Raw genomic sequence first — 12,291 nt, forward strand, 5'->3', positions numbered from 1 at the left:
AGCATTTCACTCCTCCAGCATCCCCATCAACCAGCTGTGGTACACAGCAGTGCAGAGCCATTTCAAACCACAGCTGGGAAACGTGGCCAGGCAAGGGGCAGGGTGTCCTTCTGGATGGACAGGAACTCCAAACAAGACAGCACGGACAAAATGACAAAGGGGAGATCAGATCCTCAAGCAGTTAATAATATCCAGCTGGCATAGACTATGCAAATCTGCATAACCCACTGACCCAAAGAAGCAATGGATTTGTTTATCCTTGAGCTACACCAAAAAGCTTCCAGAAATGTGTCAGCTTCCAAAGCAGCTGGATGCCCCTTGCACAGGGTCATGGTTTAGCTCTGGCACTCAGTGCCTCACTGAATAGCATTTTAAACAGCATTTAAAGAACAGAGGCTGCAACTTTACACATAGCAATACACAACAAACTTCATGGTAGTGATTAGGTGAGGTTCTGCAATCCATTTCACCCCCCCCCCTCCCCCCCCCCAAGTTATGGTACTGCACAAGGGTGCAGCAGCTCAATGTACGTTCTGCTCTCACAGCCCCACAGAGCTGCTGTGCAAAATCTTCAAGCAGGCTTTAGCAGAGCTGGCCATGCCAAGAGCTGAAAGAAGTTCAGAGATGCAAAGCCCTGGGGGAATTTGAGATAGGGCTACTACCTACAGACAGTACAGAATGGGATGGTATAATTTGAAGCAGCAGTGGCACTGTAAAGTTAAACAAATCTCACTTCAGCCTCTGGGCAGCCCCAGATCAGCTGATGATAAAAAAGGATTTGCTTGTGCTCATGTACATCATGAAGATAAAAAAAAAAGCTATTTGACCTAAAAGAAAAAAGCTGTCAGAAAAAAAATGTGCACAATTTGGTGAATATTAATGTAGAATAAAGAAAAGTCCCTTTGCATGAGGCTGCAATGTTTGTGTGCCCCTTAGGTTCCCCTTAGGAGCATCCTCAGCTCCTGCCTGCTGTTTTACCTTGCCACACCCAAATTATCCCACTTTTAGACCATGTGCTCATCAACCTTTGACAAGAAACTACTGACAAAACAGCCTCACTTGCACAAGCTCTTGCTGTTTTTAAACTGTCTCCTACTGTCACTTCCTCTTTCCTACTATCACTGTGCCCTGAATCCCACCCTCAGCTGCAGCTCACTTTTCCCTTCTGTCTTTACAGTGAGTGAAAGCACAATTAAAAATTGCTATGCAGTACACCTTTTCTCCCCTCCAGGAGAAAGATAGGAGCTTACTGTATGTACATTGTGGCAAAACATAAAGGACAGAATAGAAAACACTGTTACTGTTCAAAAAAACTGGTTTGAATACCAATTTCTGTCCTGGTTGATTTTGCAAACCCCTGGCAGGAAGATGTTAGAGTCTTCTCTCAATATGCTCCCTAAAAAATAAGTAAGTAATTGCAATGACATAGACACATATTGATAAGAGTAGGCTCACACTTGCCCTCAACAGTGATTATCTTTGAATGTATACTGGTTTAAAAACCTAACCTATATATAATCCTCCAAAGATGTCTTTTTGGGTCTCTGGAGAACAAAGGGTCAGGGTCACCAGGGTGCTGCTGGGTAGAGGGAGGGGAGATGACTGCAGAGAGGCAGCAAGCAGGGGCATTTGTTGGGATGGACTGGCTGGGATTGTAGCTCTTGCCAGTGGCAGGACCTATCCAAGCTTCTTCAAGCTGAGCTCTGGAAGCAGGTGGCAATCCACAGTTCCCATATACTGATTTTCATTTAACTGTTTGCACCCTTTGTGTAGCAGAGCAAAGATCACCACATTACTCCCATCACATTCCAAAATATAACTCCCAGTTTCATGGTAATGCACCATGCTGTATAAATAGTGATGCAGTGCTCCCACAAGATTCCACAATCCTTGCATGCTAATTACCACTGAGCAGAAAATAAAGATTCTCCTACTTACAGCCATGCAACTGCCTTTAAGATGAATGTGGTATTAGGAAACTTATGCCAAAGCTCTTCAGCTTTGTAAAGGACTTTTTTTTGGGAGGGTAGCATATCATAGGCTTCATCAGAACACACTCTGAAACTGTTTGCCAGCATAGATACCCACTTGGAAAAAATGAAAAAGTATCAAAAAATAACATGCACGATTTAAAGGCAGATTTGCAGCCTTATTGTAACATCATTTAACTTCCATTTATACACACTGATTTATTTCAGAGCAAGTCCAGCCTATTTTCTTTTCCAGATAACACTTGTGTGAATTTCCCTGAATCCTCTACTGATTGTCAGTGGGTAGCAAGTGTGGAAAAAGTAGTCACATGGCAGAATAACTTCACTGTGGTTGTTCAAACCCAAGTGTAAGTCCAAGACTGAATCCTAGGTAAAAGGAAATTCTGATAAAACCAATAACCGAATCCTTAATTCTGAGATTACTCACTGGACAAATGTAAGCATAAAATTAAAATAGCTTTGATACCATTTATTTTTAACGTGGAGGGGAATAAGTTGAAATCAGTGAGATTGCATCAGTTCAGGTTATCCATGATTTTGGCCCCATACTTGTTTTCATGTGTTTCCCTTTTGCTTGGTGGATTTCAAGGGAAATAAATACTTTATGTGGGATATAATTACACTTTGGTCTAGTATCTTGAGTTATTTTTCCAGCAGAAATTTCTGGGTGGGAAAACTTGACACTTTGAAAAGCATGCCAAAATTTAGTGCAAGTTTATATTTACCAAAGGAACATTTGACATTTCATTGATGCATCACAAAGAGAAATAAGGGACACACCTGACAGGATTATCTTGTAATGAAGTATTTTAAAACAAACAATGGCACTGCCCAGCAATAAGAAAAAGCAAAGCAAAAGCACGAGAACTGAAAAGGAAACAACTGTGATCTATGGAAAGTGTGAATATTACTCACACTATAATGACCCAATCCTTAGTCTCACAGTACAGGAGAAAGTTTGGACAGAAGCATATCCAAAATGCTGGATATTTTTCAATAGGTCAAGGTATTTTCCGTGCAAATACAAAAGTGCTTTATTACAATTGCATACCCTATCATCTTAAGTACTTTCAAAAATTAGCCACGCATAAATTTTAGCGTGGTGATTTAAAATTTCTTTAGAGATGTTTTTGCTTTCACTCCATCTTATTATAACATGCCTTTCTCACACAACTTTCACGAGACCTCTAAAGACACAGTGGCTTTCTATCCCCAAACTACCATATACAAAATAGTTTGGAACTTATCAGAGATTTGCGCTATTTTTCAGTTTCCTATCTAAGCCAATCTCAACTTTCCTGGCAAATAATAATGAAAAAGACCATTAAGCAAAGAAATAGAGTAATATAAAAGCTCATTATAACCCCAATTCATAAAATTACAAGCTGTAGTATGAACAAGTAAAACTGAAAATCAAGTTCAAGCATACCAAACGAGATTATAAATTACCTGTTGTTTTTCTGTCTCAGAAAAGCCATTCTTTAATGAGCTTGGAAACACAGCTAAATATTTTCTTTCATAAATTCAAGAAAAAGCCATACCACTTTTGAGACTTCTGCTGGGCAGCTTTTTTTCATCTCCCTTTTCCTCTTTTAAATTTTAAATATTGCATAGGAACCATTTGCCCTGTAAGGTTCCCATAGTTAGGACCAAACCCTTCTCAGAGGAATTTTGGCACCTTATTAATTAGCTGGTTATGAGAAGGAGCTGCACTCTTTCAGTGACTCCTATTTCACCATCAGTAAAGTGTGATACCATAATAAATTTCCATCAAGCAAACTATTTCTGGTAATTCCCCCTAATTAACACCAGACTGCTAATAATAAATTAGGCCCTATGTGTTTCTGATATAACCAAGATCTTGTCTGAGCACAAGATATTAACCAACGTCCCAAGAAAGTAAAACTTGAACCTAAATTAAGCCTTTGCTGGTAAAAGGATTTATATGCAATTTTGTGAGAAACCCTTTGAAGATCTCATATAGGGCATTCTGACCAGCAAATATTTTGAGTGACAGAGAGATTTGTTCTGTGCTGAGAAGTGAAAGTGGATTTATTGTGAAAACACACCATTGCGTTTTAAGCCTATAAATCTTACACTGGATTACAGCATCTTAATGAATGAATGACAGATCTCTTTTTTTTTTGTTGGTCGGTGCATTTTAATGTTACATGACGTTGTGATTGATAGAAACCAAACCTTTGCCATTAAAATGTCAAATGCAGACTTCATGCCTTTAAAAATTTGGCTTCTAGAGCTTAATGTACTGTTTGCAAATAGACTTGTGTTTGTCTCACTTATAGCCTAAACACTGAAGGGGAGGCAAGTTTTCTGTAAAGTTGCCTCTAAATTTTATAGAGCTGTGTGCAGTGTTTTCCTTTGCCTGTGTAAATAAAGGTAAAAATACAACAGTGCATTTGCCTGTTTAAGAGATACTCAGCTGAGGGAATTCTTACCAGACTGGTGTTATCATGAAGGAACTGGCCCTGTCAGAGCAGACAGTTGAGTGTCCCACAGTGAAAACAGAGACTGCTGCATGCCAAGGCTGAGTATGGTGGCAGACAATGCTTGCCAGAGCAGGCAGTATTTCCTTGGACAGCGCCGACTTAGGAAATATATTAAACCCTTCTAGAGAAACAGTGCAAGGTATTCTAGATGGGCAGTAGAGTGGAGAAAGGATAGCAAATAAACAGTAATCGGCCAATTTAAGTTCTGCATTTTACATATTCTAGTGTTCGACACAGTATTTATACTTTTCCATCCATCTTGAGAAAAGATGAAGAACCAGAGACTCACCGAGGCTAGAAGGGACCTTGACTCGTCCAAGAGCTGTATCCAGTCGGGTTTTGAGTCCAAGCAGAGAGACTCCACAATCTCTCTGGGCAACCCATGCCAATATTTATCATCCTCACAGTTGTCTTCTCACTACATACCAAGCCTGGCTGTTTTCTTGACTCCCCTATCCAGGTGTTTGTAGACATCGATGAGATCTCCCCCGAGTTCCCTCTTCTCCAGGCTGAGCAGTCCCAGCTCTCTCAGCCTCTCCTTGTATGACAAATGCTCCATACCCCTCACTCTTTACTCCGGTACATCTGTATCTCTGGTACTGGTGAGACCAGCACTGGACTCAGCTCTCCAGATGGGTCTCACAAAGGCTGAGCAGAGAAGGATAACTTCTCCCATCTGCTGCAATCCTCTGCCTAATGGACCCCAGGAGGCTGGTGGTCTTACTTGTCTCAGAGGAGCTATCACTGGCTCATGGTCACCTTAGTGTCACCAGGACTCCCTGGTCCTTCCCTGTAACACAAAGCTAAAAAACCTATAAAACCTGGAGAATGAGCAGCTCAAATATTATCTATTCATGTGTACAATCATGGCTTTCCTTTACTGGCCATGATTCAGGAAAAGAAAGTATCTAACAACCAGAAAATAACTGAAACAAAGAAATTCAGGTTTTGAGTAGGGTTTATTTGCTTACTATGTTTTTCAATTGTAATTAAATTTGCAAATGCGAACAGACAAAATTTAATGCCAAAGATTATTAAACACAAGCAAAGAAATCAACAGGATTTAACAGCTTGTAGTTTAGCATAAAACAATGTTTGCAAAGCAGCTGGCATGGCTAGATGATGCACGTAGCTCCGTGAAGAAACAGGTACACAATTAACAAACCAACACACACTGAACCACAACTCAACTCCTGCCTTTATGTTTATGGCATAGTTATATTAAGCATTTATATTTACATGCAATCCTGAATTATTTCATTACAACATACTGAAATTGTCACCATGGATCAATTATTCACTTACAAAGACATTCTAACTCCAAATTCTCTCACAGGCAGTTTTGGAAGAAAAATGACGACTGACTGAAAATGCATGCAAAGACCTACAGTAGTTAGGTTACTAATACATCTGTCCTGACTCTGCAACATTCCCTCATAACATGAATGCTATATGTGTGTTGTGTGAAAAGAAGTTGGGAATCTCACTAAATCCCCAAATGATTTTTTGCTATGTCAAGTCTGCAATTAAATACACATTTATACTTATGTCTCTCAATGCACATACGTGTGCATGTAGAAAAAAGTATATTTAAACACATACACTCAGTCCCTGGAAGATTCTAGGGGTAAAGGCAGGCTTAAAATAAAACAAACTACTACCAGGATGAAATAGTTCTAAACAACAACAAAAAAGGTAATAAATATTCAGTGAGATATATGGCATTATTATAAAGTGCTCTACTAAAATCTCATTTATTAAAATAACGATAAAAATTATGTTCCTTTTAATTGATTTATATAATTTGGTAAAGCCATTAAATATCCATTATCTATCAGTGACTCTATGCTTCCTTTAAAATTTTAAACAAATAGATAAAAGCAAAAATTAAAAGGCAAAGCAGCTAAATGAAGCAGTTCTATTGGAGCGTTTCAGGCTTTTGTCCTCAAATTCATTAACAACTGGAAAATTTCAAACCCTAGAGCATATGAATTAAAAATAAAATTCCAATTAAAATTATGAGGCTAAACAAAATTTAACTGGATTTTAAGGACAATGACAAATTGAGAAGTTTTTATCCTACGTTAAAATTGCAAGGTTTGAATCGCAGAAATTATGGAACCCCTTTTCCTGTGCATTCCTCTTTCCTCACACATGTGCAATAAAGCTCCACTGAAACCTAGTCCATAGGTCTCATTTTTCCACATTCCACTTAATTTTAAAAGCAACCTGGTTTATACATTAGTGTATCTTGTCCAGTCTGCTTCTACCTTTCTGATTTTCAGTCGAACTCACAATAGGGTACATCTACAAGAGTGTAAACATTTTAAACAGCTTTATACCGTACCACCAAATTTCATATTTACCAACATTCACCAAATTTACCAAATTTCTTCTGTGCCACTGGAAGTTAAAAAAGAAACGTGGTAATATTGAATAAAAACAACTTCAGGAAATAAAGTGAAATAGCCCCACAATGTGAACCTGTCTCACTGAATTAATTAAAAGCCAAATATTTTTTCATATTTCAGTACAGAAATTTTGGTTTTCTTTCCTCCTCTTTTGTTGATGTTCCTCATTACAGTTGCTTTATTCAACCATACCAAATTTTTGTGACTTTTTTATCCATGGTTTAATGGATAAAACTATCTGCTGAATCAGTTAAAAAAACCCACCCCACAAGAACAAAACCAGTAAATGGTTATTTTTAATGTCTACTAGAAAGAGCACTAAAGTTTAACAATTCAGCTCCGATACCTCAGTTGAATCAAACTGATGTAAATTCAGTTTTCTTCATGAATCTGCTCTGGTCCCAAGAGAGCCCCCTTCACTGTTGTGCAATTCTACTGAAGCAAATTCACCCTGTGCAGAGGAGCACATCCTCCTCCCTGGCTGCCTGCAATTGCTCCAATTAAACCAGTTAAACCCTAATTTGAGGCTAAGGGGGACTGAGCTGGTGCACTGGGCTTGCACTGCCTCTCTGGGTGGATGCAAAATTCCTGTCAAGCCACAGAATCAGCTGATCCAGCTCGCAACAAATGCATAATGACAGCATTGTCTCTCTGCTCCCTTGCAAGATCTGAGAGGTACTGAGCTGCTTAAATCAATGGAATATCATTTCACAATCCATTCCCTACATCTGGAAGAGAAAAATAAATCCTAAACTAATAAAAATCTTAACAGCTGAACAAGAAAGTTTTCAGTATGCTACCTGGCACTCCACCAATATACATATTCATGAACTACGTGGTAAAGAATGTACTGAGGAAAAAAAACAATGTCCTCAGTTGCACTTCAGCAGCTTCCCTCATTCAACACTAGAATCTCACACTCTGGATACAAAATGCTGTTACCTGACGATTCAGCACAATTTCTCCTTTACAAGGCACTTAAAGCTACCTAAAACCTAACCTGCAAACAAAAGAATTGAAGTCCCTGCTCCCTTAAGATTTGATCTGACATTTTCATCCTATCAAACACACCCTCAGCAGCAGGGGGTTTTGGCTAGTGTTCTGGCAGTATATGAGTTACAGAAAAGTATCCCATTTATGTTTTAAGTGGCATCTTCAAAATATTTTTTACCAGCATAGCCCCTTAAATGCTTTATAAAAACCTCCATCCCTTGCAAACCTATCAGAAATTCAAGTGCAAAGGCACAGGTACATGTAATCATGTAGAAAGCTTCCTGTATATGAATAGCAGATTAAAAAAAAAAGTTTTGGAACTATATATTTTGTGCAATCCTATCTTTACTTTGAGTTCTTTTTAATGGAGTTTAGTCACAATACTTCTGGACACACCTTAAAAACATCACTGAAATAAAGTCATTGGGATTGTTGAATCCAATCTCCTTTTATTTGCTGAAGAGCAGCAAGACTGAGACCTCTAATATCAGGTATTTACTTTTATAGATGCTTCACTTCTCATAATGAAACAGAGACAAATGTGGTCATAAAATCATGAAATACAGTAATGTGTGAAGTGTAGGGATAAAGGTACTCTAATTGTTAGGCTTGGGTGCAATTCCTGATACGTTTCTTTTTATGAAGCAAAATAATAAATGACAAACACTCTAAAAAATTAGTATACAATACTTTCTGCAAGTTTCCACATGACTTTTTCATTTTAGAAAAATTTGCCATAAATAATTTTAACAAATTATTGAACATGGACATTTTAACCTTTCTGCTCAGTACATTTGTTACACAAAACGAGCTCCAAGTTTCAGATGTTGATAGAGTGGGCGTGTTTCTTGCACAGTGGCTTGTCCTTCTTGGAGAAGAAAGTCTGGCCCTCCAAACTGTCACTACATACCTGAAATGGGGTAAGAAACAAAAGAACACCCAATTCAGATGGATTAATTACACCATAACCATTCAGAGTGCCAAATCATGGTATTGTTCTATGCACAAATATATTCGAAGAATAAGAATCACCTTTTTTTTTAAGGGATCCTCTTTTTATATAACACTAGTGGTTGGTGTAAGCATAACCTTTCTTAAGAGAATTTAAGGAAAAAAACCTCCAATCATTAATACTGGGGCTTCTCTAAGGTTTTTTTGGTCATACAATATTAGCAAGCAATACCTTGGCTACAGTGTCCTTATGCCAAAAGCACTCTTACTACTTTGGAAACACAGCCCATTCCCTTGTGACCTTCCACACTCACTGTGAGGAAGTGAACTCCAATGGTTAAATGCTGGGACACAGGGCTGCAATCCAGGACACCTTTGCTTGCACCCGAGCCAAAGCAACACACCTTCCAAATAACTGGGAAAGCACTTTTTGTTTGGGCTCAGGGGATTGACAGAGGTTAGAGCTGTTGACTCCCATATGGGTCAGGCTAGCACTGCTGCCAGGGTTTGTTTAAAGGCAGACTAGTTTTACTTACGGAGCATACAAAGCAAGTGTCATGCCAAGTGTGGCCCAGGGCTTCAAGAAACCTGTCTCCAGCTTCGATGGGGAATTCACAGCCATGGCACATCGTACCAAAGAGGGCATAGTAATCTGCAAAGAGATACAAACAGCTTTTAAAGCACATGCAGAAAAGCAGGACTGACCCCTTGAGAGCTTTGCTCTTTCACTGGCAATAGATTTGGACTTGCTGAGGTTTATTAGACTGAGTATACTGAATAAAGAGCTCCTAGATTGAAGACATGGGACATTGACTTCCTGCTAATTCAGTTCCTTTCCTCATCCTTTCAAGTGGGCAAATGCTTCCATCTTCCTGGTGTTTCATTTCCTTGAGATCAACAGAGGGCTGGAGGGGGGAAATGCACTCCTTGAGAGCACCCACATGAACTCTGCATGTCCCTTATGTTCTCTCCAACTCTGAAACCACACCGCAGCTGTTCACAGTACAGATCTTCTCAGAGAGCAATGAACTCTCACTTACATTTTGGCACAATTTTTGCCCCAGACTGCAGTATTCAAAGCCATGTACTCACTAGGCTTCTGTCCTAATCAGGGTCTAGAAATTTGGATTAAGTCAGAATACCTTTCTAGTCACTAAAATATGTTACATGACTTTTAAAAAAACCAACAAAACTCCAAAACAAACCAACAAACCATTCCTCTTCATTACTATGAAGACGCTTCTCCAGCAATCTCAGGGAGCAGGGACTAAAACAAATGGCATTGAACCATTCATATTCCCCAGCCAAAGTTGTCTGGTCTTTTTTACTTATTTCAACTCTCAAGCACCCCATTCTAGGAAGCAAATGTTTTATTCCTGCAGAGACACCAATGGCATTAGTGCTATAACATGAGAGAATTTAGGATCAGCACACTACATAGCAAACATGTCATGCAACATTGTGTCTTCATAATATGAACTACAGTCAAAGTGACAGCCATAATGAAGTTTTGGACTCCATCTACCAGTAACAGAGTGTTACTACCATAGTAACACTGCCTCTGACAAGGAAGTTAGATGCCAGGGATCATTTCCAAAGGAGAATTATAAGGGGTGGGAAGCAGGGTAGAAGTGGATTTTGTTTCTCACCTACACTCTACACATCTGCTGAAGCTCAAATGCTTACTGCAGCAGAGCCCAGAGAGGATCATCAGATGTGTCAAGCCCAATAGGGAAGTTCTGGTTTTGTTTACTGAGAGAGTGTCTTGTATGATGACCTCCCTGAAAATGAATCATCATAGGAGACATCTCAACAGGATGGGGAAAACAAGTGCTGTAGAATAGTAAAGCCCTCGATAGCTGCCAGTGGCAAGAAACTGCTTCACTGATCACCTCCATTAATCCATGCTACTGGAATGAATTTGTAGGTTTTTAAGAAGAAAGACAATAAAAACATCAAATGGTAGGACAGACCTGTGCAAAACCCCTGAAGGACACAATCTCATGACTGTACTCTTTCAGCTCTTGGCATTTGTGGTCATACTGAATCTTACTGATATTTTCCTGGTGCCAGCAGTCAAAACCTTCTGTAAGTTGGCTTGTGGCTGTGTTGATAAGTTTATTGGCTTTTCTTCTGAAGAAAGGGCAGTAGATAAGGCAGAATGAAGGGCATCAGCTTTCTTTTGCATGCTTGAATTGCAATACCACAGAAGCCTCCCAAGGCAGACTTCTTACACAGTCACATATCAGTGCTTCCTGCACACAGCATTTTCAAAACTAGGCTACTAACTCTGCACTTTAAAAATGTTCAAAGTTGTAGATATCCAGACTTTTATTTTAATTTTAGCCTCAACATCTAAAGCCATAACATTCTGCAGATTAAGTCCCCTTTAATACTAATAGCTGATGCTGTTATAATTTCAAATACAGATTTAAAATTAGAACTCTCCTTTGCACTAGGAAGAAGGAAAGTTGGCAGTGACATTTACTCCTTATTTCTTTAAAATTAGTCATAGATTCATAACTCCAGCTGGACAGAAAGTATTTGAAAAATTAATATAACTCAAATTAACATCTAGTTAGTGAGCCAGAGCCATTACAAAGTATCACTGCCAATAACACCTCACAGATTGTGTCTGCATTAACTTGCACTAGCAACTTTTTATCTCAGAAATAAACTTTGCAAGAAGTGTAGTATACTTGATATCTTACCACAATTTTTCCTGCTTGCAGTATAGAAAAAGGCACATTTGGCACAGAAATTGTAACAGTAGCACAAATCAATGCACTGCATGACGTGTGGGTCATTTGGTGACAGGAACAAGAATTGAACCTTAAGAGAACAAATCCCGTCATAAGCTTTCCACCCAAAGGGGAGTTATTGATTCCTCCAGTACTATTTTTGAATCATCAAATGGTTTCAGGATTAGGGGCTTCACATGGCTTCAGGATGAAATTTCACCATGCTGTCACACTGGAGGATGCCACTCATATACCCGTTTCCTCTGCTGCTCCACAAATTCAATAGGAGCAACACCCTCCTCTACATTTGTCACCAAGTTAGCAATAACCTACTGTGTCCTTTTGTATCTGCCAACATCTCATTAAAGCAGCTCTGACAAGAGAAATTTTGGATAAACTGGCCTACTTTCCTCATGCTTACAGTACCCAGCACTCTCCCTGGCACCAATTGTGGACAGCTCTGGGATCTGTTTCAAAGAGGTCGTTAGAATTTCATGCTAAATCTTTTCTGGTCAATCCATTTCTACATCTAGTGAAACTGCAATGTTCCTAAGAGTAGGAGGAAAACCATAACAGGGGTCCAACTGACAGTTCCAACACAGCATGCACTGTGAGAATGGATAATATTGATACAATTTTGCCTCTTTTCCATTTTGTAGGAATTGTTTTACAAATTGTTTATTTCCTTCCTAGCTCA

The 12,291-nt window shown here is 39.0% G+C and overlaps 1 protein-coding gene across 4 annotated transcripts in view; it reads right to left on the bottom strand.

Moving 5' to 3' along the window:
* Nucleotides 1-5,438: 5,438 nt before the first annotated feature.
* The window catches only part of PDLIM5 (PDZ and LIM domain 5), a 137,278-nt gene continuing 130,425 nt past the window's right edge, over nucleotides 5,439-12,291 (bottom strand). For all 4 annotated transcript variants that reach the window (XM_085579069.1, XM_077782963.2, XM_085579070.1 and 1 more), the window contains 2 exons: nucleotides 9,390-9,505; nucleotides 5,439-8,812 (listed from right to left, as the gene is read on the bottom strand). In XM_085579069.1, the coding sequence (XP_085435195.1) occupies nucleotides 8,723-8,812; nucleotides 9,390-9,505 (206 nt within the window). In that variant the 3' untranslated portion in view covers nucleotides 5,439-8,722. The remainder of the gene's footprint in view (nucleotides 8,813-9,389; nucleotides 9,506-12,291) is intronic.

This window comes from Lonchura striata, chromosome 4, assembly GCF_050655825.1.
Source record: "Lonchura striata isolate lonStrDom1 chromosome 4, ASM5065582v1, whole genome shotgun sequence".
NCBI lineage: Eukaryota > Metazoa > Chordata > Aves > Passeriformes > Estrildidae > Lonchura > Lonchura striata.